Raw genomic sequence first — 25,289 nt, forward strand, 5'->3', positions numbered from 1 at the left:
CTGAGTTGAAAATGAAAAATAAGTTATGTATAAACAAAGACGGAGGGTAAAAAAAGTAGGAAAGGAAAAGCTCGGAAGCACTTCACATTTTCCACTGTGGCCATGGAAAAAGTCTGGCTCTTCTGGACGATGACACCGGCTAGGCAGTTTCCATCAACCTTAGCCTCAGACCATTTGTGCCAAGTGAACACTTTACTGCAACATTTCTAACTAAAGACCACTATTGATGATACGTCTATGGAAAAGTTTCACTTCTCATCTTGCAACTCATTACATGATGGAGCTGAAATACGTTCCGCTTATAATAAAGTTGGCTATGAGCTTCTCACACTTTTTGACAGTTTTCACTGGTGCAGTATGCTACTGTGAATGGTACATCTGGGCACTCTATTGATGTGCACTCCACTGGTGTCTTATTTATCACATGCAGTGTTTATTCCCTTCAAATTTAATTTATCCTAAGAGTGGCACAAGGTTGCTGCTGCAAGGTGCATGATGCAAACCAGCAACTTTCACTTGATGTACTAGTGGTGAAAGTGTGTTGCTATTGCTAGGGGGAAGGACTATACAACCAAGGCACAGCAGAAGCAGAAGCCAAATATTATAGTGATTGTGGATAATCCTGCCAGAATTCTAGTTCATCGGGATAGTTTGTCCATATCGTAACAGTAGCAACTAGTGGCTGCATGGGCAGCAAGAGCGCAGGTATGCTGCAAAGGTTAAAACATGTCAATGATAGTACCTTTTTTGCTTCATGCACATTGGCTACAAATGAATTACTTCTTCTCTATTCCTCTATGTGAAAACAGTCACTGACTTTGTTTCATGCATTCTGTCTCGCTTAACTGATCAGACACCAGACACGGCACTTTGGGCTGGTGGCGGAGAGAAATGGATTAATATATTGTAGCAACAAATTGTCATTAAACTTTTATCACTTACATTGCAAAAAAAAAAAGAAACTTGCTTTTAGAAGTTGAACCCCTTATACCACACCAAAAGAGCAACAAAACGCTGTTTAGTAACCAAATTAACGAAACAAAACTTGCGAGTGCAGTCAGAGGCAGCAGATGGCGACGGGGCATAACGCAAACAAGATTGTTCTGAAAAGTGCCACATGGCTGTCATTTATCGAAAAAGTAGCATACAAAAACAATGTTTCATACTGTAAAGGTCACTTCCTCTGATGATAGTGCGGGCGATCTCCAAATTTTGGAATTGGTTTCCAAGATCAAATAAAAAAGGGCGTGCATGTCATTCATGAAAGCGGACGAGTAACGAACTTCGTGCTTTACACATAACCAAACTTCAATCACAGCTGTTTCATTTAGAGCTTGCAGAAGCCGCACATTACTATCAGTAGAACAAAACACGTCATCCCGAAAGCAGCCAAGTGCTTTTGACCTCCGCACTTTCATTTCATTGTCGCCTTGCGAAATGCACAAATCACTCTCACTGCGTGCACGGCGGAACGTGTCTGCACGCAGTAGAGGCTGTCAGAAAGCACAGCTGCGGACGGTTTGCTTTTTTTTAAATGCAGGTCTTTTCTTCACCGGAGGGCGTAAGTAATACAGTCGTACCTTAGTGGGGATCTTGCCGAAATACAAGGCTTGGGTTACCTCATAAAATAGATCGCATTTCGGGGCCGATTTGCATGTAAGCGGTATGTAACAAACCTGCGTCTGAGCCACGAAGGGCTTCGTGGAGCGGCCGTGCGCCAGCGATTGAATCAATGCACAAATCGCATTTAGTTCATCCGGGGCAAGACAAGATGACTAGCCTCATGCGGTCTTTGGAGAACACTCGCGGCACAAGTGTAGCACAAGAGCGCGCACACACATCCACGCAACAACGCACATTGCACGCTGCCACAACACGGTCGCCGAGGCTATCCGAGGCCCATGCCTTGCGTCGCTATTATGGAATGGGGGTGCCGGCCGCAGCTCGTAACAGCCAGCCGACGGCCTCTTCTCCCTCTCCATCTTTGTTTTCCCCCTCGCGCCGCATCCGTTTGTTGGGATCAGATATACGCGCCTCGGCGCCGTCCTCGCCCAGCGCAAGCCTGGCTTCTCCGAATACGTTGTCGCATACGCAAGCCGTGCTCTCACCAAAGCCGAGTCCAACTACTCCGTTACCGAAAAAGAGTGCTTAGCAATCGTGTGGGCTGTAACGAAGTTCCGCCCTTACTTATACGGCCACTCCTTCGAGGTAGTTACAGATCATCACGCTCTCTGCTGGCTCGCGTCTCTCAAGGATCCGTCTGGCCGTCTCGGGCGCTGGGCTCTCAGGCTTCAGGAATACGACATCCGTGTAGTGTACCGCTCTGGCCGCAAGCACTCTGACGCCGACGCTCTTTCTCGGTCACCGGTGCGCTCGCTTAACTCATCGTCCCCTCCTCAAGCATTCTTGTCAGCACTCACCATTGAGGATATGCCTTTCGAGCAACGACAAGATCCTTGGGTTTCTAACCTGCTGGATATCCTTGGCACTACTTCCGCGGCTACGCATCCTCGGGCACTCCGCCGACAGGCCTCCCATTTCGCCATTCGGGACGGCCTTCTCTACCGCAGGAACTACAACTCAGACGGCAGAACGTGGCTTCTTGTCATTCCGCGCCACCTCCGCTCCGAGGTTTGTGCCCACCATCACATTGACCCTCAAAGCGCTCATGCCGGCGTCCTCAAAACCTATGATCGAATTCGTCAGAGGTACTACTGGCGGGGAATGTACAATTTCGTACGGCGCTACATTCGCTCTTGTACCGCCTGTCAACAACGCAAGATTCCTCGCCACCCCGCTGGCCCTCTCCAGCCTTTACCTTGTCCAGCTCGCCCGTTTGATCGCGTGGGAATCGACCTTTATGGTCCGCTACCATGCACGGCCGCTGGTAACCGATGGGTCATCGTCGCAGTCGATCACCTGACCCGTTACGCCGAGACTGCTGCACTTTCCGCGGCGACAGCCCGAGAGGTAGCCCATTTTCTTCTACACCACTTCATTCTTCGACACGGCGCCCCTCGCGAGCTACTGAGTGACAGAGGTCGTGTCTTTCTTTCCGAAGTAGTTCAAGAGCTCCTGTCGTCTTGCAAATCGATACATCGGGCTACAACCGCGTACCACCCACAAACAAACGGCCTCACGGAGCGCTTCAACCGTACGCTTGGGGACATGCTCGCAATGTATGTTACATCTGAATCGGGAAGCTCCAACTGGGACCAGGTACTGCCATTCGTAACGTTCGCGTACAACACAGCCACCCAAGCAACAACTGGGTTTTCGCCCTTCTTTCTCTTATATGGCCGTGAACCATCTTGTACTCTGGACACAATTTTGCCATACCATCCAGATGCCTCTGAGTACAGTGCCTTGTCAGATATTGCACAGAAGGCCGAGGAATGCCGGCAGCTAGCTCGCACGTTTACCTCCAACACTCAAGGCTATCGCAAAGATCAGCATGATACCGATACCCCTGCTCCCACGTTCCTGACCGACAGCTTCGTTTGGCTATGCGTTCCTGCCACCAACAAACTAGACACCAAATACCACGGACCTTATCGCGTCTTGGAACGCACATCCCCTGTGAACTACGTCATCGAGCCAGTCACCCCTTCTTCCGACCACCGCCGTCGCGGCCGCGAGGTTGTCCACGTTAGCCGCCTCAAGCCATATTACAACCCTCTGGTCGTCTCTTCTCCCTGAGTCGCCAGGATGGCGACTTCTTCACGCGGGGGAAATGTAAAGAAGACAAAGAACAGAAAACGCTGCGGCATCGCCATCACCATCGCTTGTCTCCGGCGCCCATCTCGCTCGCGCTGAAGCTGTGCCCTGCGGCTGGTAATTCGATCCCTTGTGCCCAAAGTACTGCCAGCGCTAGACGTTCCAACCAACCATTAAATCCACATTTCAGGATGTAATTTAATAGCATTTCTGCGAATAATTGGTAATGTAATTTAATTCCTTTTCAAAAGCAATTTCCCCGTGCATGAGTCTACCTATGGCACCTCTGTCAGAAATAAGGCCTTATATATACGTAAAGTATTCATTGTAGCTAGAATATCTCCGAGCACTTCAACCTCTAACTCCAGCGGCGAAATTCTCGATCAACAGGGTACAAATCAAGTGTTAAATTATAACACAATGTTTACACTTTATCGCGTAACTGAGCGAGAGCTGTGTTACAGGTGTGTATTTCTTTTATCGATGTGTGAACACAGACTTGCAGACTTTTCTGGGCAGCGCTTTTCTGCACCATACGTAGCGCGTGTTGTTTGTTCGGAGCAGCCTGCGAGAGGTGTTTCCAAGTGTCCAGTAGCACATTTCGATGTCGAGTCCTACCCAGCGATGCTAAGAGTTTAAGCAAGCACCAGGCTCTGAAAGCGAGCAAATAATTGTCTAGTGGTCACGGGTCGCCCACGTGCTCACCCGAAAACGACTAAGGTTGTGCTCGCAGCTCGGCTCCCGTACCTCAGGCCTGCATGGCGGCGGCGGGGATTGGGGACATCCTTACCTGGTGGAAAAATAAAGTTATCACATCACAACTGCTTTCCTTATCCGCGGACGTTTTTTTCGTGTGTTTCGGAAGGCATCTCATATAGTAGGTACGTACAACTCTGGCTGTTAACTAAGCCACGGAACAGACCGGCAGCACCGTGCATGCTGCCTGCGTTTCTGCACCACGTTGGCGTGTAATAGTGTCCAACTCGACTGCATTTACGAGGGCACATATTTGGTCACAAAGTAGAAGCATCACCAGCTCTACATTTTTAGAGAGCACCTGTTGACGAGGAACAGCAAGAGCCCGCTACTTGCGAAGTCGCGCTTTTAACCTCTGCGCCGTGGAGACTCTGTGGTTAGAGCACTCGACTGCTGTACGCAAGGGCACAGGGTTCATGCGCGGTCGTGGCGGCCGCTTTTCCGTGGAGGCGAGAAGCAAGGCGCCCGTGTACTGTGTGATGTCAGGGCACTAAAAGATCTGCAGATAGTCGAAATTTCCAGAGCCCTCCACTATTGCTTCCCTCACAGCCTGAGTCACGTTAGGAGAAACCCTAAAAAAGAAATAACATAAACCTTCTGACCCCCTCCCTCACGCCATCGCGCTCTTGTTATAGCTTGGCAGCGCCATCTTCCAGCAAGAATCATACGAAGAGAACACTGGAAACATTTTCTTTCATTTGCTTGCGGACAAAATTCGTGTGTGCAGAAGAATGTCGACCCCTTCACGCGACATCACTTTCACGATGAGCGACTTCCGCGTAACGCTACTTTGGGACCCCTCCAACATGAGCTACCTACGTCCCGTGTCGTGCAACTTCGATGTGCGTCCTATAACTCTTCCTGTCTGTCACCTGTTCCGATTAGCCACCTGTAACGCTTCTTATTCGTGAAAAGACCTAACGCCAAAGACTCGATTGTCTGAGTTACCAGATGGCACCATTTAAGACTACAGGGCCTCTTAGTGCAGGGAGTAGATTTCTTTCAGTACGGGTAGCAGCATGCTTGACGTATGCCCTGAATGCTGCATCTAGCGAACCACTCAAAGGACATTCATTTCACCAAAAGTGAACGCTGTGGTCTGAGGACATTTGAGGGGATGTACCTTCAAGACTGCACTGCACACAAAGTATTTTGTGAAGCTAAACGGCCATCGCTTTCTTCTCGCCATCTCCACACCCTGAATCGCTCAAGGTGCCGCTAACAGCTCTTACATTGCGCCGGCCTTCTCAGTTCGCCCCGCTATATATTCAGAGATCATAGTCAATCGAGATATGCTTACGCGAATGTTCTGAGATTTCGTATAACGCTTCAAGGCCCCAACCCACATCTTTCCAGCATGAATACTACCACGTGCAACGCTTGCTTTACACTTTTACACTATTTTCGCTTCCATAACCCGGTGGCTGCTCGAGTATATCGCACTGCTCTTCTCAGCGTAACCTCAGCAACGTTTTACGATCGTTTCTGCGAAGATTGCACGAGAACCCAGTTAAGCTAAACGGGCGGTAGGCGGGGGGGATAGATAGGCTTCCCTATCCTGCAGGCGTTCGTGCTGTTTCTTCTGCTGCCTTCGCTCGTACCGAGTGGTGTTGCTGACCACCGCTGCGTCCGTGGCTCAGTGACACATTGCGGTGCGGAGATGACGACTTCTCTTCTCGGACTGTACACGTTTATTTACACTTTTTACAATTGGCATATTTACACAAATGTCGTCGGATGCGACATCAAACGTAGAGGGCTAACTGCGACTGGTGAACGAACTGAGGTCAGAGGCTAGCAGGATCAGGCCTTGGCCTCCTGCTACACTTTAGGCCGGAGTCCCTTGAGATCTCCGTCAGCCTAGCCTCCCTCTCGAACAACCCGTCTGCCCTCCACTCACGTCCGAGCCCCACCTCTCTTCCAAACCCAACTCTCCAACGCTCGCTTTCTTAGCGTTACCCAAAATTCCAGTTTTGTCCGTTGACCAATCAACGTACGCCACTCTGTGGCCAATAACATGCAGTCCTTTAAAATGGGCTGGCCAATCATTGTGCCACACATACCCTCTCCTACGCATGTCAAATAAAACACACACAAAGCACGCACTAAGCGGCGAGTGGTTGCGCACACAAACACATACATCTGCAACTTTTCCCTCTCCAAAATCCTCCCACGCAAGTGGCGCCAAGCAGTCGCAAAGACAAACGGCGTCAACGGTTACACTTCCGAAAATACATAAAAACACACACGCGCAAACCTCAGGCCCAAATATTCCGATCCCTGCTCTTGGTCGGTTGCGCGCGGGCGGTGGATTCACAGGGACACACAGGCGTCTTCCCGGGAAGACATGTCAACAGCGCGTTCTCCCCAGGCCTGTGTTACGCCGCGTTTCGGGATTTATGGCCTCCGCGCCCTCTCCACTCGAACCGGGAGACACCGCAGTTAGCGCCGAACCCACAACCACTGCGCTTATGCTGTGCGCTCTAACTGCACTGTTCTGCCTCCCTCGCGGCTCGGGGCGGAGAGAGCCGGCGGCGTCGCCCGCTGCCATGTGTTCTGGGCTCACTTCCGAGAAGCGGTCGCCCGCGCGACCGTCATAAATCTGCCCGCGTCACACTGCCCCTTGTCCCCTTCGGAATCTCGCTTCTGTGCGAAGCCCGCAAACTTAACTCCTCCCCATCGAGAATGTTGCGCGTACACTTGCTGTACGCTCAACATAAAACTCCTCCAACGGGGGAAGGAGGGGGGGGGGGGGGGGCACTGTGGTGTGGCGCACGCCAAACAAACAAAGCAACGCAGCATACAAACAATAGTGCAACGCTCCGTACAGAGGCGCGCGCGCCCTGAATGACAATCTCCGTGTGCACGTTCACAAACGGTAACTAAACCATACGCCATACAAGGCAACACAGCTTGGCATACATAACACCAAATCAAGCAATAAACACCGCATAATCAAACACAAATCAATACAAGGTAACACGTGTAAACCACATCATACACAGAACATAGGAGTGCCAGATACTGATACACACAGACAAACTAACAGTCCTTATTCAACGCTCAAGTGAAGGCAGGACCCTGCCCTGTACGTTCCTTGGTCCACCATGGTAATTTCACCCACCAATATTAGGTGAATAGCACAATCACCGCAATCTTCCCCATACTCAACAAGCCAACGGAGCTTGTTACAACTTCCAACACCCCGATGAGCGGCGACCTGAGCCGTCCACTCTAGATACCACTCTCTAGTCTAGACAGAGCATCGGCACACCGGTTAAGCGATCCTTTGATGTGCGAAAACTCCAGATCATATTTTTGCAGCGCTAAAACCCAGCGAGTTAGGCGCGCACTGGAGGGTGTGGACTGGGTCAGATAAGTCAGAGGATTATGGTCCGTGACCACTTTGATCTTAGCACCGAAAAGCCATGTGTCAAGGCGGCTCAGCGCCCACACAATTGCAAAGGCCTCACGCTCGATAGCAGACCACTTCGCCTGTTGCGGCGTTAGCTTTTTACTGAGGAAGACGATAGGTTTCTCAGAACCATCCAGCTCCTGACTCAGACATGCACCTACCCCTTTTTCCGAGGCATCAGTAGTTAGCACGAATGCCTTACCTGTCTGTGGGGCACTTAATGTCGGAATTGCCTTCAACGCAAGCTTTACATTGTTAAAGGCTCTTTCAGCCTCTGAGCTCCATGAAAGATTGTTCGGCACCAAAGGTGGGCATTTGACCTCAAAAACTTCGACCTCACCTCAAACTCAAAAAATATTTGGCGACCTCACTCAACCTCAACCTCATAAATTGAGGTTGAGGTCCCCCAGACGATCTCACCTCACTTTTCAGGTGACCATTGGCGACCTCACTCAACCTCACCTCAAACTCAAAATGTGAGGTTGAGGTCGGGCACTCGACCTCAAAAAAAAAAAAAATCATCAAATTAAACTGTAACTTAACGCAAATATACATTTCTCGGTAATCCTAGCATATATAGGCAAGCCAGAATTTTGTCGTATGAAGGCTGTATTTTACTCTTAATTTTATGCAACAATTAATATCCCGGATAAAAGAAAAACTCCGGAGACTCCATGTCAAATCCTGCACTAAAGTAGCAATCCTCTCCCCCTCTTCGCCTACCATTTTTTGGTCCGTTTTATTCTAAGGCCTACATGGGTACCACATTACTACGCATAGGCCCATAATGCAATACAAAGAGTTTATCCCATCCGACCAACATGAATAAAATCCGTATTAGAAATAAAACAAGACAGTTCTTACTATATACTGAAAAGACAAATGCTGTTGACCCTAGTGACGATGGCAACAATAACGATATGCTCTGTTTCTTAATTCGAAAAGAAACAAATGGTTGATTGCCAAGCATTGTTTTTTAATACACTGTACATTGTCTTGCGACCGTGCACATCAAATTGGGGAAAAAAATAAGAATACAGTCGTGCATCGCTAGTATGGACACTTTGGTTTCCGACCAAAACTGTCCATAACGCGAGTCATCCATAATAATGAGTCATGATAAAAATGAAAAGTATTTTTTAGAAAAAACTTTATAATTAATGACAGCTTTTTAAATTAAATTTCTGATTAAAAACAGCCGAGCTGTCGATGTTACCCCCTTCTCCATGAATCCGTCGACCCAAAATGTCATGTCTGTTCTTAAATCTTGTCAGCTATCCTCATGAGTAGCTGAAGTTAGTAATGCCTATACATAGCGTAGAATAATTTTTCTCACGGTAAACATCCCTGTTTTACTGAACAAAAATTCCGTAAGTCATCACAGGTAAGACCTATCAAGACGAAGGAGAAGGAAGGGTGCGCACCCATAATGTTACCGAGGCAGCGAGCCTTCTGTTGAAGCATTTCGTCGCTCACGGCAGCACCATTTGCGCACACATTTCCGAACCACATTAACAAGGCTGACTCCATTTCTTCGAACTGTGCTGGGCGCTGTCGGACTGTAGCTGACGCTGCGATGAGCGATGCCGACGTTGAGCCATTTATCAAAGCCCTGTAGTATCGATGCTACCGCCGACCTGGCGAGGCTGAGGCCTAGTTGAACTTGGGTCCAGTTCCTCACGGCTTGGATTAACTGAGATGGCTTTTGCCGCTTGTATTCACAGATGTCCCGCTTCGCGCCTACGTTCAGTTCCTTTTTTTTTTTTTTTTTGCGTTTAACTTCCGCCATGCCAAAAGTCAGACTAAAGTTGAGGGTTACAGGCTCCTGATTCTTTGCACACTTTTTGCTTAATTATCCTCCCCGCCTTTCCGTTCTTCTGATTCTTTTTTTTTCTGCCTTGTACTGTTTATGTGAGGAAGCGAGGGAGTCAAGTTGGCAGGCTGCTGAGGGCTGTCGAACAGCCCTTTCCTGTGCCGTTTGTATGTGTTCCTATGAAACAAACACTGCAAGCTGAAGTACAGTTTAGAATGGCGGCGAGCTGACTACGAAGAGCTCAGACCTTGTCAAGGCCGCATCGTTGACTCAAGGCGAAGCCGACATGCGGACCGCTCGGGGCGCGAAATGGGGCAGTTCGGCACCCCAACAGTGATGAAAACCAGGAGCATGAGAAGGAAGGGCGTCCAGGACGGGACGCCCGGTCCTGGTTGCGTGCTCGCCGCCTTTCTTTTGTCGCTCTACTTCGTGAGTGTGTTTTAACTCTGACCGAAAAGCGTTAACGGCTTCATGGAACACACTTTGTGTTTTGGGAAAGAAAAACTTCAGTTCCCACCCCCACTTTTTGGCGCTTGTCTTTCTTCCTATTATTTCTTTCCTACGCTTTTACCGGCCTCTCTGTTCACGTTCAGCAGAATTTATTGCGACCACATGTTGCTGTTTTCTCGACTGCGGCCTCTCGTTGCGGCGCTGCCGCTGCACCCAGAAATCTCCCGGTTCCCTCCATTCAGGGTCTTTCTTACTTAGCTGACCCTCAGTTTTCTGTGTACGTTCCTTTCCGCTCTTGCGTCCCTCCCCTTCCTAAAACGACCACACGCCCGCTTTGGTTCTTTCCAACTCCACAGGACTCGTTCAGGCGTCCGACCGTATCGGCTGTCACATAGGTTCCCGGCCTGCGCGCCCTCCTTTAAAACTTGCGTTCGGACTTCCCTGCTTTTTTCAAAAGATGTCCATATTAACGAGACAAAAATACATGGGCCCAAGTGGGCTCTATGCATTCTTCCCCTGTCCATTGTTCAAACAGCGAGTTTTTACATTAATGAGGCATAAATACATTGAAAAAATTTCGTCCCCAGAAAAATTTCATAATTCGGGTCGTCCATATTAACGGGGCACGAATTTTCCATAAAAGCTACTTATGAAACAATCTGTCGTGATGACTAAATCCCCAACAAAACAAACAAAAGAGGAAAGACAGCAACACACCGAATAATCACAAAACTCGGCCAACGCCGAGTAAACAAATGTACCTTCAGAAAATTTCAGATGAACACTGTGGATGTTACGAGGTCCCAACCGGTCACTCCTAGGTGTTTGTCTATAATTCTGTGATCCCGAGGCGTATTGCAAGAATTGGCGAAATTGCTTCTTCGAACACCACGCTTACATTAAAAAATTACAGGGTTCGAAACTGCTAGGAGAGAGGGCTAAACGTGAACCATTTTGCAGTCAAATTTCGCCGGACCAAAATGTCCAACTCCCCTCCCCCCCACCCCCACCCCCCCCCCCCCAAAAAAAAAAACGACAATACAAATACTTGTACATCTGAACAGAATACTGGATACCATTTCTCCAACAAGTCTGAGACGAGCTTCTTTGTGTTATTCACTTGTTTTCATTTAAAGACTGAACTAATAGATCACACGGTGGTGTCTCCGAAGCTGTTTCGTCGCATGCACTACACGTGCATCCAGAGAAACCGTTTCCCCGTTAGTGTCGTAAAATTACAGCACATCAACGTAAAATAAAGACGAACAACAGAAAGGAGGCGATCAAGCAGTCTGGAGGGACCACGCTCCCTGCTGTGCACGCGTTCCTCCCTTCGCCGTCCGTCTCTAGGCTCTAGGTTTTGCTCATGCAGTGAATGCCGAACTGTCACCAATACACACCAAAGGCAGCAGCGAATGTGTCAGCTTCGTTTTCAGAGACTACATCGCGCTTTGCAATACTTGCAAAAAAATAAACAGAGAAACTAAATGACCGCTCCGGTAAGTGGAAAGGAGGGTTGTGCTATGGGCCTCTGGAAAGATGCCAAAGAAAGAGCCAAATGTGAGGGAAGAAGCCTGTTCTCTGTTCGCCAGTACGCGAACGTAAATGTCATACAAGAAAATATATATAAAGAAATACCATGTTGACGATAGCATACGAAATTTCGCACACTAAGAAAAGAAGAGAACTGCGCTGCCCAGAGGGTATAGAAGGCTTGAGACATCGACTTAGTACTGCATTCCTCAGTGCCAGCATGTAATTGGTTTCATTCACATATATTTCAATGGATTTTTAAAGAAAAAACGAATGTCTGAATATATTACTCCGATATCTGACCACACAAATTTTCATCCGATTGATTTGTCCGTCTCGAGCAGACGGCAGCACAAAAGAGACACGCTCAGTTTGCCACACTAATTCGTCTGTCTAGACACCAAAATGTTGAGTCAGAAAACATCTCAGTAGTTTTTAACTTATAAAAACATGTAGGAAAACGCTTTTTTTTTTTCCTGCGCCTAAAGAGATTTCAAGATAGACCTGATATTATGAAATTAAGAATCTCTTACCATCATCCTTCCTCCTGCATTGCTTGGTTTCACGAGAATTTGAGAGAGAAACAAAGGGCCTTAGCGGAGCAAAAAGATTTTTGTTTTCATTGGGCTTTACTGTATACAAGCCCCATATAATTTTTTTTGCCTCTTCTACCTCGGCAAATGGTTAACATGCGCAGGCTTCTTTCCTGTATACCAGTTGCGTCTTATAAGCTGTGCCGTCCGTCTCATCCTCTTGCATGTTTTACCGCTATATTGGTGATGTAAGAAACGCTAGTATCTTCATCCCATGCAATTTCGCTGCACCATTTTCTGTTAAGGTTCCGTGTAATGTACAGCGGGATCCTTCATCGAATGTAAAGCAGCAGCCGTGACGTCAGCGCCTGGGAACGGGGATGCATATGACAAACAGTTCTGCTTTGCGCCGTCTGCGCAAAAGACAATTTGCTTCGCTTTTAATTTGCTTGTTTGTTTGCGGCATCCGACAAAAGCATCGCGGGTCAGAGTGAGTTATGCGCTTTGCGCGCTCCTGGGTGTTTGAGCCGGCGGCAAGCATCAGCACAAACAAGTCAGAGAAAACGGGGGTGGCGGGCGGGGGGCACGAGGAGTTCGTGTCGTAAAAAAAAAAAAAAAAAAAAAAAATCTTCCAAGAAGACTATAGGAAAGCCTGGGCAGGGGCTACGGCATCCGGTCGTCCGAACGGGGGGTAACCGAACACCAAGAGTCGACGGGCACACCGCGGCAGTACGCTCGAACTCCGCGTCAAAAGGGGCGCTCTTCGAAGTAAGCCGCGGCAACAGCAAAAAGCCTGGACCTCACAATTTCGACCTCACACAATTACGACCTCACTCAACCTCAAACTCACGCGTGAGGTTGAGGTTCAATTTCGTGACCTCACTCAAAATATTTTGAGCTATTGCCGACCTCACCTCAACCTCACCTCACTCCGTGAGGTTGAGGTCATTTTGAGGTTGAGGTCGACCTCATGAGGTCGAAACCTCATGAGGTTGCCCACCTCTGTTCGGCACGCGTCGGTTCGTGAGATCGGTAAGAGGGCGTACAACTTCGGAGTAAGATGGTATGTACTCCCGGTAGTAGTTGAAGAGGCCCAAAGCGCTACGTAGTTCCCTTTTCGTTGAGGGACTCTTAAGCTCTGCTACAGCGCTCACTCTCTCCGGATCTGGGGAGTGTGTGCCAGATCCGACCACATGCCCAAGGTACCTGACTTTAGGCTGAGCTAAGCGGCATTTTTCCGGGTTAATCGTTAGCCCCACAGATGCTATCGTGGCAAGAACCGCTTCCAGGTGCTGCATATGTAGCTCCCAAGTCTCAGAGTAGACGGCTACATCATATATGTAGGCGCACGAATAGTCTCGGTGCTTTCGCAGGATCTCGTTCATGATCCTTTGAAACGTTGCCGCCGAGTTACGAAGTCCGTACGGCATCACTCTCCACGCGTAAAGACCACTGGTGGTCGCAAATGCGGTATGCTTCTGAGAGCCTGGTTCAATCGCGATTTGCCAGTAACCTCTCGTCATATCTAGAATGGATATGTATCGGGCCCTGGCTACCTCGTAAAGCAGCTCACTGGTTTTTCCCATCGGGAAGCTATCCGCTTCAGTGACAGCGTTCAAGCGACGGTAGTCAATGCACATTCTTACTGTACCATCCTTTTTAGCAACACACACAACCGGATGCGCGAGGCTACTTTCTACGGGATATATGAGTCCCCATTCTTTCAGTTGCTCCACCTGCCGTTCTACCTCTCCTCTCAGTGCTATCGGCACACGATAGGGATACGCCTTGGTAGCTTTAGCCCCTTGAAGCAAGATGATTTTGTGCTCACCGACGTTACACCTTCCCGGCCTTTCAGAAAATGTACTGCCGTACCGTCTCAGCAGGCGATCTAGCTCCGTCAACTGTCGGTTTGACAAGTGCGTGCTTTCCTCTAGCAGTGCAGCCACTGTCCTCCCGTTTTCACTAAATTGCGGGGTTGTTTCAATCTCGCCAAACTCTTCGTCTGAGTCAAAGACCACGCCGACGTTATTCACCCGAGCGTAGTACTTCCTGAGGCGGTTCGCGTGCACCCATTTTTCTACGTCTCCCGGGAGCTGTACGATATAGCTGTCTGGCCTCACCTGCTGTTTCACTTCGGCAGGTCCGATCCATTTGGGCTGCATTTTCGCGACCTGTCCTGTTTCTAGGATCAGTACCTGATCGCCCGCCTCAAATGATTTCGGCCTCGCCCTGAGGTTGTACCTATCAGTGTATAACTGTTGCATTTGCTCACCTCGTTGATCTGCGGCACGGGCTGCTTCAGCCATTCTCTCTCGGAGCTCGGTCAAATACGCAGATGCGACTTTATTCAACCCTGTCGGGGGCTCCCACGCTCCGGTCCACGTCTTTTGTAGTATGCTAAGAGGCCCCTGTGCCACCCTACCATACATAAGCTCGAAAGGGGGTATTCCTGTGATCTCGTGCGGCAGCTCACGGTACGCCCAAAGTAGACAGGGTATATATCTATCCCAGTCCCTGGCATGGTCGTGAATCACGTGTCTCAGCATGGACTTGAACACTCCATTCCACCTCTCTACGAGCCCATTGCTCTGCGGGTGTTCCGGCGTAGAGAAGCGTACTTGTGCTCCCAATCGCTCTGCCAACTCTTTTGTTAGCCCTGCCGTGAAATTAGCCCCTTGATCACTGCACACCAGCTCTGGTACGCCGAAGCGCGCAAAAATGTCCAGCAACGCCTGACAGGTGGCTTTAGCAGTTAGTGCTCGCAGTGGAATTACCTCAGGCCACCTCGTGCAAAGGTCGATTAAACACAATGCATACCGATGTCCGCGCGCAGAAGCCGGCTCAATAGGCCCTATGCAGTCAAGGTAGACAACCTGAAATGGCTGCTGCGGCCGTGTCAACGGGGTTATCGGAACTCGGTCCGTCACCTTCCTGTTAGCGAATGTCTGACACGTGTGACACGACTGGCAATGCTTTCTCACATCTGCAGACATTGTTGGCCAAAAGAAGGCACTGCGAATACGTTGCTTTGTCTTTTTCTCTGAAAAATGCCCGCCGCACGCTTTATCGTGGGCTAGTATCAACACTTCCCTTCGACGCATCTCGGGTAGGACCAGTTGTTTGCACTGCCTGCCATTCATGTCATCTTTGTGAAATAAGAGTCCTCCTTCAATCACCATGCCATGCGTTCCATCGCGTCCCTGTGCCCATGAGCTTTCTAATGACGCATCTTCTCTCTGCTCTTTCGCGAACGTGTCAGCGCATTGCTCGCCGTTCGGCCCCGACGATTCTGCTGCAACTGCTCCGTCCTGAACACCCGTAGGACCGCTTTCTATCGCCTCGTCTTCGGCTACCTCTCTAGGACGCACGCTCTCATCAACCGCTTCACGGGCGGCTTCTTCTGCCTGCACAATGCGCACGGCTAGCTCAGTGGCTTGTCTCTGCACTTTCCTCAGCTCATCAAACGCATCTGGAGTTAGAAGCGCATCTATCCCTTCCGTTAAATGGTCCGTTACTGCGCACAGTGTCATAAGCTGAGGGGCTACGCCCTTGTCATTAGCAGACAGGCTCAGTGGGACATACATCAAATCGGCTGGAACTGTCTTACCAAATGCTCCTTTAAGGCGAACTTTACCTGCACCCTGAATGTCTGCCTCAGCCGGGATGACATTCCTTCTCAGGATAGTAATGTCAGCACCTGAGTCCAAACAAGCCGTAAATGGGCGCCCCGCAGACGTGAGCTCAACCCAAGTTAATTTCGACGTAGAAACGGTGTCTGTTGGCGTTGCCGCGCACTCGTACACATCACATGCAGCTCTGGCAGTCAGCTTTTCCGGTGCGGAGCCCTTGGCGCGCTGCCCACCCATTATTGCTTTAGGCCTCGTTTGGTTGCACTGCCATTGGTAGTGACCCATCTCACCGCAGGTGAAGCACCTAGAAGACGGCTTCCGATCGATCCCATGGAACCTTCCTTTTCCTACGGGGTCCCGCCAACTGTGTGAATCAACCTTACTCGCTTCAGCAACCTTCCGAGAATTTGGGCGTTTGAAAGCTCTGCTTTCCTCGTATCCCTGTGCTAACTTGGCAACATCCTCAGGTTTTAGCCATTCCCCTGTCTCATGCTGTAAGACATACGTGCGCATGTCATCCTCCATTAGCTGTTTAACGCGATCTGCAATCAGTAGCGCCCGTAGATCTTCCAAGCTTGTTATGTCTCTACTACGCATGTAGTAATCAAGCAACCCTTCTAGTTTCGTGACAAACTGTCCCCATGTTTCGCCGCCTTTCCGACAAGCATAGAACCTACGCTTATATTCCTCAGGTGTGAGCTTTAACTCACCCAGAATATAATCACGCACTTCCTCGTAGGACTGCCTTCCGCTTACTGCCCTATTTGCTATCAGCATGCGGCTGATTCTACAACTCGCGTCTCCTCAACGCGAACTTCAACTGCACGTGGCTCAGTGACACATTGCGGTGCGGAGATGACGACTTCTCTTCTCGGACTGTACACGTTTATTTACACTTTTTACAATTGGCGTATTTACACAAATGTCGTCGGATGCGACATCAAACGTAGAGGGCTAACTGCGACTGGTGAACGAACTGAGGTCAGAGGCTAGCAGGATCAGGCCTTGGCCTCCTGCTACACTTTAGGCCGGAGTCCCTTGAGATCTCCGTCAGCCTAGCCTCCCTCTCGAACAACCCGTCTGCCCTCCACTCACGTCCGAGCCCCACCTCTCTTCCAAACCCAACTCTCCAACGCTCGCTTTCTTAGCGTTACCCAAAATTCCAGTTTTGTCCGTTGACCAATCAACGTACGCCACTCTGTGGCCAATAACATGCAGTCCTTTAAAATGGGCTGGCCAATCATTGTGCCACACATACCCTCTCCTACGCATGTCAAATAAAACACACACAAAGCACGCACTAAGCGGGGAGTGGTTGCGCACACAAACACATACATCTGCAACTTTTCCCTCTCCAAAATCCTCCCACGCAAGTGGCGCCAAGCAGTCGCAAAGACAAACGGCGTCAACGGTTACACTTCCGAAAATACATAAAAACACACACGCGCAAACCTCAGGCCCAAACATTCCGATCCCTGCTCTTGGTCGGTTGCGCGCGGGCGGTGGATTCACAGGGACACACAGGCGTCTTCCCGGGAAGACATGTCAACAGCGCGTTCTCCCCAGGCCTGTGTTACGCCGCGTTTCGGGATTTATGGCCTTCGCGCCCTCTCCACTCGAACCGGGAGACACCGCAGTTAGCGCCGAACCCACAACCACTGCGCTTATGCTGTGCGCTCTAACTGCACTGTTCTGCCTCCCTCACGGCTCGGGGCGGAGAGAGCCGGCGGCGTCGCCCGCTGCCATGTGTTCTGGGCTCACTTCCGAGAAGCGGTCGCCCGCGCGACCGTCATAAATCTGCCCGCGTCAAACTGCCCCTTGGCCCCTTCGGAATCTCGCTTCTGTGCGAAGCCCGCAAACTTAACTAACCCATGGCTGATGCAACCATTTGCGAAAAAATGCAACAATAGTGTTGACCTCTTCCAGCGGGCAGTGATCAAGGTACATATTACATTTGCAGGGCGTTATGGAGTTCCTGTGGGGAGCAGGCACGCTGGTCGGATCCTCCCTCGGCGGAGCTCTTATCGACGTAAGTATTCCTTGACTACTACCTCTAAGAGTGTCCTCCCAATCAAGTGCCGATTGAAGCGGTCTTCTTGCAGGCCTTGTCTATCAATGAGCACGATGGCGAAGCAAGCCCAAATGTTGCATCCGATGTTTGCAATAACATCTTGCAGTTCTACACTCTGACAAGTACTCACATTTATTTTTGTGCCTGTTCGCCTCAAATATCAGTCGCAGAATCAAATAATGCAAAGGGAACCTGCGCGTGCGCCTGATCGCTAAGTTGCTTAAAACTCTAAGCTCGTAACGTTTCGTACAGAGAAGAGACCGGATAGACAAGCGCGTCTGGCTTGGTTTGGTTTTAGGGTTTAATGTCCCAAAGCGACTCAAGCTATGAAAGACGTCGTAATGGAGGGCTGCGAAATTTCGACAGCCTGCAGTTATGTAGCGTGCACTGATATCGCACAGTATATGGGAGCCTTGCTTTTCGCCTCCATCAAAAAACAGCCGCTGAGACCAGGATTAGATACCGCATTCTAGGGTACAGCAGTCGGCCGCCCTAACCACTGCGCCACCGCTGCGGGAAAGGAGAGCATCTGTTATTAAAATAAATAAATTAGCCAGTCTTCTTGTTACGTGGAAGTTTGTATTTATTGATTAATTTATTTATTTATTTCAACACCCTCATGACCTGAAGGCATTACAGAGGGGAGCGGGAGGAAATACATAGCATGAAACACCTGCCCAGCAATAGAAAAACGAGTTAAGCTTTAGGTGTCAAAAATTGAAACAAACACACTTTATTGAGAAAATAGAAGCAGTGTAAGCAGACGCAAAGGAAATTGAGAAGTATTTAGAATGCTATTGCATACGGCAGCCTTAGAAGTGAAGTCAGTAATGTCAACTAAATACCTGGGAAGTTAGTTCAACTGTCAGTCATGATGCGTCAGTGTCGCGATGCGTGACTTGATAACGTTGCAGTGTTACGAGGTGCTACGTTTGTGAGCCGCTGCTGATACTGGCGTCCCAGGAAAGAAAACGAAGAGCGAAAGGGAAGGACCGGTATAGTTACTGACCCAGCCTCCACGAGCAGAGTGTTTTCTCGCTGATAAGCAACTAATTCTACCTTCAAATTGAGACTGTCATATTGCCTTTGTTCTGGAAGGCCTGCAGTTATCTTTGGTACCTCGGTTTGGCATGTTCGCCTCCATCAAATGAGCACTACATAGCACACATCTGCGTCCTGCTGTTATAGATAAGCCACACAGCCAACCTCAAAAAATCTTAAAACTTCTCCAATCCTAAAAAATCACGCGGCCTAAGTAGTAAGGATGCATATTCGGTTGCCGAAATATTTTGCGTCGTTTTTTGTTCTTTGTTAAGTTTACGTACAAAATGAAGCATCGGTAATTGTCTCACTCTCAGTGGACACCCGACCCCGTTGTTCAGAAGGAATCAAGATGTTTCAGGAGGGAGAAGGAAATCTGTGCTTTGCTGAACACATGCATATACCTGAGCACAGTAGCAAAACCCATATCTAGCGACGCGCCCGTCAAATTAAAGAAATACAATGAATAGACACCAGAAAGCGACAACGTGGCCGTCATCACCTCGGTCCGTGATCACCCCCACCGTAACCATGTCATTGGTCTATACGTTCATTCTTTGTTGATTTTTATGTTCTGGCTTCGCTTTCTAGCGTAGTACAATAACAAAACATTTTTCTTGATTCTAACAAGCTTTTGTCATGCTGTGTCTCTGCAAGAGATCCAAACTCGGGAGCCCTTAGCACTCGAAGCACGCGCAGTCCTTCACGTCAAGCGTGACACAGGGCAGATCTGAGAGACAATCTGAAGTTGCGGCTGTAACCTATTGTGCTACCTTTTGGAAGCATCAGTAATAAAGCTGTAGTAATAAATCTTTTCAAGGCACTTTGGACCACTAAAGTGCTATGAGGCGAAAGCCTTTGTTTGAAATGCCGCTGATTTTTGCTTTACTACACCTGATTCTGTGTTCTGAGCGATGCGGCGTTCAAGAAAGCGCCAAGTGAAAAGCACAGCATGGGCGCCCAGATCGCATGCCTGACGGGGACAGCTTCGTATATATCCATGTTCGTAAACTTCCGTGAATCACTTCGTGATGTCATCGGTCATGCTCGGATGTGGCATTATGATGACACCACATTCAGTCATGACGTCATGGCCGATGACGTCACCACGTGAAGTCACAATCTCGCGGTATTCCGCGGAATATCGGTTTTCGAGGAAGCGTCAAATGAAAGGCGCAGCACGGACGCCTGGATCGGACGCCCGGCGGAGTCAGCTTCCTATGAATCACCTGGTGATACCATCAGTCATGACCGGACGTGACGTCCTGATGACGTCATTTCCGGTTATTAGATGTGATCGGATGTGACGTCATGATGACGACATGTGCGGTCAAGGCGGATGACCTCACCAGGTATGACGTCACAGTCTCGCGACACTTCTCGCGATCGGGCACGCTGGCGAGTCATGAGCCTATAAAGGCTTTTGCCTTAAAAGCGTCAAGCTGTTATATTAAGCGCTAAACTCATAAATTTTCAGTTGGTACTATGTCTCACAAAATGGAAACATCTAGACTGAAAAGCACAAGACGTGCGAGGAAATCGGGCGGCATGATTTTGGAAATTTTAAGTAGTCGATTTACTACAGCCAAAGCGTAAGCCATGGAGTCATGCCGGCCTTCTCTAAATAATTGATTGATCAAGCAGTATGAAAGCCCTCAGTGTGAGTTTTCTTTTTTTTTTTTTTCTCTCGACAGCTTTGGGCCTTTCCGCTTCCCTTCTTCGTTATCGGCGGCCTGCTCGTCCTGTCATTGCCACTGATGGCATCAATAAATCCCAGGAGCTCCAAGCAAGGTAAGGGAAGCTATAGTCTTTACATATTTGGACTGATTGGGTTCGAGCACAGATGCTCGCCTTCCTTGCTGCGTAATGATTTCGTGAATGTCATTGCCATTGCCAACTCACACTAGCTGTAGTGATGCGCTTCCTTGACCTGTAATTAGTCATATTTAGATCGTGTTTGCAACATCATGTGATTAGTATAAAACCGGACTCATTTATAAGTCTCTAGGAATAAATAAAAAAAAGAGAACTTGTCAAAACATGGTCCCTTTCTACTTCTGTGCGCTTCCAGCTGAGTGTACACGCAGCCTAAAAAGAAAAGTCTGGTAAACCGGTGCGTTTATCCGCTTGTGCACAACCGATGAATCTGCACTATCACCATGACACTTCTCGGCACCGGCGTAGAATCACAAAGACTGGAATTTTCGATGGCTCGAGGCCGTGTGAATACTGAGGATGCCAGGTGAAACCGAACCGCCGCAGCGCTGTCAGTGATATTGCTGTTCTAGCAGTTCCTTGCATCTCATTTCCATGGTGGAGACAGGAACCGCATCATCAGCCTGCACTGTTCTTGAGGAACGACTAAAGAGTTGTTTAACAAGTTTGAGTAGGCACACTGATCACCATACTTCGTGTGGAAATATGATGCTATAGAATTGGTCACCAGCTGTCCTCCTCAACGATAAAGAAAAGATTTTACTGTAGTACCCGCATCTTCGGCTTTAAAGACAGCATGTCCCCACAAAATGCTTTATCGCTTTTGTTCTGGCCCTCATCTCCTTTTGTGAAACTATGAAGATAAGGTACCCCATAAGCTTGATAACGACGGGAAAGCCGCTAACAAGGGTCCACTCGTCTTTTTATCTCTTGCGTGAGCTGCTTGTGCGCTTATCTGGCACGCACCTTCCGGGGGCTCTGATCGTCATACGCAATCTGGCAGTCTTACATAGCAGCAATCTCCGAATGGGTGTGCCACCTCCTAGAACGTGACCGATACTGTTAAATGCCTCCCCAATAGTTTTGCCTGCGTTTTTGCGTCGGATTAAGAAGTACGCTAGAAAATGGAATGACCAGCGCGCGAACGTTTCGTTGCAAAATCAGGAAGGCGACCTTTGGTGACTCAGGGTCGTCCGTCACCTGCAAGGATGTTCCGAGCATTTCTGTATATGTGTTCTGTGCTCCAGGCGTGATTCCTGTCGCCATCTGTCTACTCTGTTGTCGCTCCATTCTTTGTTGTCTCGAGCGATAAATGTGCGTAGCACGTGCTAGTCCCAGAGGAAACAAGTCATCCGATCTCCTAGTGGTGGCTGTAAACACAGCATACCTGTAAACTTGTGCGTGGCTAATATTATTACTAGTACACCGAACAGCCATCTCACAATCGAAATGAATACGTTTCACACCTTCATTAAGGAGTAATACTGAAATACTGACCCACCATTGCTTGTTTCAATGCTTCAAAGGCGCGACAGCCTTCTTGAATGGAAATTTCCTGGTCTCTTTGTCGGCCTCAGAAATGCTTACGCCATCTATCGATAACTCGAGATACTTGCCCTCGCGTAGTCACTTGCGGAAATATTGGTGATGCACTCTGCTTTCAGTGCAGCTTTTTAGGTTTCCTTTTAAACGAACGGCTGCACCATCATCGATAACAATCTTCGAGCACCAAAACAGGTTTATGCTTTGAGGTCAATTGCGCAGCCCTCACGTTCTAATACAGTCACGTCATGACAGGGAGCAGACAAGCAATCGTCACCCTGCAAGCATTTTAAACTCCAGAGGAGAATCTTCAGTGTACAGCAGAAATTTAGATTGGCTTAAACCAAAAGATGTGAATGTGTCGCTAAGGTGATCATCATCATCATCATCAGCCTGACTATACCGACTGCAGGGCGAAGGCCTCTCCCATATTTCCCCATATGTCGTTAAGGTACTATGCGATTAATCATTTCGCCACCGATTGCCTCAGTGTCCTGAGACAAAGATTCAATGTACGCCAATTCAATAGAAACTAGAAAAAAAAGAAGAGAAAGCGGCCCAGAGGTTCAGAAATGATGCAAGCCATGCTGTGTCCACACATATTGTGCCAACAAAAACTTCTACCATGAACATGTGCTAGTTCGGTGCCGTTTAAAAATGTGTAGCATTGTCCTGTTGTCATTAACAGGAAGCCTGACCATCCAGACGGAATCCCAGCCACAGGGTCCGGAAAAGAAATACTCTCACCTGCTCTACGATGTCGTGTTCGTAGCAAACCTCATCACCGTCACATTAAGTTGGTCTATGACCGGCTTCAACGAACCAACGTTGGAGCCTTTCCTGCGTCAAGTAAGGAACTCTTTACTAAAGCACACAGACAGACACGTGATCACTGCTTTGAGCCTTAGTCTAGTGTGTGAAAAAATCCTACATCATATGTTTCAAGCTTCGTGGGGTAAATTTCTAAATAAGGTATTGTAGTCTAATAGGTTTTTCACTAATTTGTAACACGAGGAAATGCTACAAAAATAAGAAAACGAAAAACAAAACGCTGCTTTTTTTTTTTTTTCAGAAGTCGTGTACTATTTATCTGTCCAAAGTACCATGCAATAATACAAGGTTATTAAAGGTCATAAGTAATATTTGCTATGCTCTCACCTGCTTCCCGACTTTTCAACACGAGCCCTTATTCGAACCTCTATTTCCTCATGTAAGAGTACTTTATACAAAAGCGCATTGAAATATAGTGAAGTAAATCGTTCCGGTCTCTCTCTCTCTCTCTCTCTCTCTCTCTCTCTCTCTCTCTCTCTCTCTGTCTTAGTTGATCATGCTCCCGGCGCCTCTCGTGAAATCATGCAAATGTATAAGATTTTAAAAATAATGCGCCGTAATTTCAAGGGAAATTATTCATGAATGCTTGAGCAGTCTTGCCGTGATTAATCTTTTCTCGCGATTTTTGTGATTGGTTCGAGCAGATCGAAGATGCGATAGTATTGAATTAAGTTCCTTTATTTTGTCTTTTTCTTGTCCTGTGGCGCGTATAATTAGTAACCTAATATTAATTAACTGTTCACTAATTAAATAATACCAATTGCTCTAATATAAAATTAATAATTACGATTTAATAACTAAGTGCATCCTAACCGTTTAAGCATCACTAATTCTTAATTCACGCATCACAGCCAGTTCAGTGTGATTATTTGGTAGTGACCGTTGTGCATTGCAGCCATGCTGTCATCTGGTTTCTTTTACAATGTTTAACGTCACAAAACGAGATTCGGATGTTGTAGTGAAGGGCTCTGGACGTTTTAGCCACCAGGGATCATGTAACTTGCATTGACCGCCGCACAGTATAAATAGACTCAGGTGGTGTGTTTTTTTTTTTTGCATGGATGGATGGGCATTATTACATCTTGAATTATGCATTGTATTTCGATAACCAGCGCTTACAGATTCATAACACAAAGCAGGATTCCTCTTCTTTCGCAGTTCAAGTTGTCTAACACGGAAATTGGAACCGTATTCACAGTCCAGTTTGTTGGATACTCCATAGGAGCTCTACTCTCTGGCGTCTTCGCGAAGTTCAAGGTAAGGCAAAAAAAAAAAGTGAAGTCGAATCTCACCGCACAGTTCTGCGCTGCTCGCCTTCAATTTGTGTTAATAAGCACAGAAAAAAATGGGGAAGAATGTTTTACACTACGCGTTGAGCTGCTATAGCATTGACGTCAGAAGTCCGCGCGGCCTTCTCGTCCTCGTCCGTCACTGCTGCTCACCGCACGTAATGTGTGTGTGTGTATGTATGTATGTATGTATGTATGTATGTATGTATGTATGTATGTATGTATGTATGTATGTATGTATGTATGTATGTATGTATGTATGTATGTATGTATGTATGTATGTATGTATGTATGTATGTATGTATGTATGTATGTATGTATGTATGTATGTATGTATGTATGTATGTATGTATGTATGTATGTATGTATGTATGTATGTATGTATGTATGTATGTATGTATGTATGTATGTATGTATGTATGTATGTATGTATGTATGTATGTATGTATGTATGTATGTATGTATGTATGTATGTATGTATGTATGTATGAGGAAATATATTGGTTTTCATACCGTAGAAGGCGTAACAGGGGCTTTTATATTACCGCTGCTGCTTACCGCAGCCGTCTACCACTACCGCGCGCCGTCAGCATAGCACGCTTGATTGGTCCCTGCGTGCGGAGTCCCTGAAATTTAACAGGTACGTGGCCCCATCTGTCGCTCACGGGGTGTTCTGCGCATGCGTGCTGACGGTCGCGAGGTAGCGGTAGCGCTAAACTAAAAGTCTCTAATACCTGCCTCGTTTCACAATGGACTCCTCAACATCGCCGCGGTTAAAGGGAGGAAGGGCAGAGCGAAGAAAGAAAGTGCGAAAGAGGTGCCGTACTGCAGCGGCTCGGAACAAGTATGACCACCTGAGGATCTTAAACGCGCGTTCATATCGCACAGCATGCTTGTGCCTTCTACGTTTAGTACACATTGCAACAGAAAAACTGCTCACCATTCCATGC

General features: G+C 48.1%; 1 protein-coding gene across 2 annotated transcripts in view; it reads left to right on the forward strand.

Annotated features, from left to right (window-relative positions):
- LOC146208354 (MFS-type transporter SLC18B1-like) overlaps window positions 1-25,289 on the forward strand; it is a 94,916-nt gene that overhangs the window by 52,346 nt on the left and 17,281 nt on the right. For both annotated transcript variants that reach the window (XM_084592885.1, XM_084592888.1), the window contains exons 6-9: window positions 17,810-17,878; window positions 20,656-20,752; window positions 22,908-23,068; window positions 24,209-24,307. In XM_084592885.1, coding sequence (XP_084449011.1) covers window positions 17,810-17,878; window positions 20,656-20,752; window positions 22,908-23,068; window positions 24,209-24,307 — 426 coding nt within the window. The remainder of the gene's footprint in view (window positions 1-17,809; window positions 17,879-20,655; window positions 20,753-22,907; window positions 23,069-24,208; window positions 24,308-25,289) is intronic.

The sequence above is a fragment of the Amblyomma maculatum genome, chromosome 1 (assembly GCF_055883805.1).
Source record: "Amblyomma maculatum isolate TAMU_Amacu chromosome 1, ASM5588380v1, whole genome shotgun sequence".
In the NCBI taxonomy this organism is placed as follows: Eukaryota; Metazoa; Arthropoda; class Arachnida; order Ixodida; family Ixodidae; genus Amblyomma; species Amblyomma maculatum.